Genomic DNA, 2,268 nt, shown 5'->3' on the forward strand with positions numbered 1-2,268 from the left:
TGATTGCCATAGAGAAGCTTAGACATCAGTTTACATCAAGTACAAGTATGTGCTACCTGTGATTATTTAAGAGATTAAAAAACTGGCTTAATAGTATTGGTTCACGTAAATCTCTCTCTTGAGAAGAGACTTACCTTATCTCCCTTCTCGCCTGCTTCTCCTGGAAGACCACTGTGACCTTGCATCCCTTTCTCGCCTGGAATCCCAATGGGTCCCGGGGACCCTAGGGGCCCGATTGGCCCCTGCGGCCCCAATAGTCCTGGTTGACCCTGAGAAGAAAGATGAAAAGAAGGGAGAGTGGGACCTGAAGGTGAGTCTGTTGACAGCAATGTATGGCTGATGACTTAAGTGCTAGCGTTTTTTAAGTGGTTAGACAGCTACGTATTAAATGGGACAGCAAAGCAAGTCACAGCATAAACTGTCCTCAGGCCTACCTGTGGAAAAGCAAAAGAGAGAAAAATGTCCTCGAAATACGCTTTTACCAGGTGAACATGCTTAGGGATACATACAAGAAATGGTACCCCATCTCAGATGAAGACTGCCAAGCCAGGGTTACATTCTATTTTGTGTGCAGCTTCCCGTAAGCAAATGTAACTTGTTTCATAAAAATCAATGGCCTTTTGTATTTTTATATCTAAGGTCAATTGTTTTTCAATAAGGCTAATTCCATTTGATGGGAAAACAGTCTCTTCAACACATGGTTTCGGGACAATTGGATCTCCTCATGGCCATGAGTGAAGCAGGACCCCCTACCGCACATGAATGAATTTTTAGAAAACTCATTCAGAATGGATCAAGGACCTAAATATGAGAAATAAACTCCTAGGAAAAACTTAGGAGCAAGGTCTCCAGATCTCATTTTCAGCACAAACAAAAAATACAAGTCAGTTTCATCAAAATTAAATGTTTTGTGCATCAAAGAGTTTTATCAGCAAAATGAAGAGCCAACCTATGGAAAAGTAGAAAAATCTCGAGTACTATAAATCTGGTAAGGCCTTAATCTATCCAGAATAGATAAAGAGTTCCTAGAACTCAGAAACCAAAAGATAAGCAATACAATTTTTTTTAATGGGCAAAGAACATGAATGGGCATTTCATGAAAGAAGATATGCAAATGCCAGTAGCACATAAAAAATGTTATTAGGGGAATGTCCATCAAGACTACAATGAAATATTACATCATCCCCACAGGATAGCTATTATCAGAACAAATTTTTTAAACAATAAATGTTGGCACCGGTAGGGTGAACTTGGAATCCTCATCCATTGTTGACATTAGAAATGGAGTAGCCCAGGATGGTAGAAAACTACAATTACCACATGACGCAGTGATTCCTCCCGTAGGTATGTACCTGAAAGGCATGTGATCAGGGATACAGTGTGTGGTAGTTGGATGACTTTATTGCAATGGAACACTCCTGGACAGGGGTGGAGTCAAGTCTGTCCACCAAGCAGTAACTTGATACCTCCTTGAGGGCTGTGGCCTTCTGTATAAGAGAATGGTCCTTCTGGGAACTGTCACTCTCTCTGCCCATTTGCCTTCCTGCTTGCTGGGACTCTGCTGCCAACCCTGAGAGCTGCTGCCACCGTGCCATGTTTCCACTGACTTTGGATCCATAAGATTCTGAACCCACTGGCCTGTGATCTTCTGCTTCCTGGTTCACCATTCTGCATCGCTGGCATCTGACTACAGGAGTCTGAAGAGGGCCCTGGGTTGGACCCGACTTGTGGACTTAGGTTGAACTGGGTTTGGATGCCTTCTTGTGATATAAAAGTCTTCTCGATATAAAGCTTTTTCCTACACATAAGTGAGCGTCTCTGCATTTGTTTCTCTAGACAACCCATACAGATGCACAGGTACAGATACCTGAGCACAAATGTACATTGCAGCACCATTCACATCAACCATAAGGCAGAAAGAAGAACAGTGTCTGATGGCAGATGAATGGATAAACAAGATGTGGTCTCTACATACAGTGGAATGGACTGAGCTTGACAGAGAAACAAAGTTCTGATTCATGTTATGATACGGATGAGCTTTGGAAACGTTATGCAGAGTGAAAGAAATCAGATGCAAAAGGACAAATCATGTGTGATCCCACTGATCTGAAATACCCATAATAGGCAGACACATGCTGACCAAAGTTTATTCGTGGTTATCAGGGTCAAAACCACCAGCTGCTCCATGGGAGGAAGTTGAAGCTGTCTGCTCCCTTAACGATCTAAAGCCTCAGAAACCCTTGACAGGGTGCTATGAATCTGAACCAA

The 2,268-nt window shown here is 42.5% G+C and overlaps 1 protein-coding gene across 1 annotated transcript in view; it reads right to left on the reverse strand.

Moving 5' to 3' along the window:
• The window catches only part of COL4A4 (collagen type IV alpha 4 chain), a 135,041-nt gene that overhangs the window by 99,558 nt on the left and 33,215 nt on the right, over positions 1–2,268 (reverse strand). The window contains exon 5 of the mRNA XM_045294258.1: positions 135–269. Within this exon, the coding sequence (XP_045150193.1) occupies positions 135–269 (135 nt within the window). The remainder of the gene's footprint in view (positions 1–134; positions 270–2,268) is intronic.

The sequence above is a fragment of the Echinops telfairi genome, unplaced genomic scaffold (assembly GCF_000313985.2).
Source record: "Echinops telfairi isolate 266 unplaced genomic scaffold, ASM31398v2 ScPeMD7_3;HRSCAF=10, whole genome shotgun sequence".
Lineage (NCBI taxonomy): Eukaryota > Metazoa > Chordata > Mammalia > Afrosoricida > Tenrecidae > Echinops > Echinops telfairi.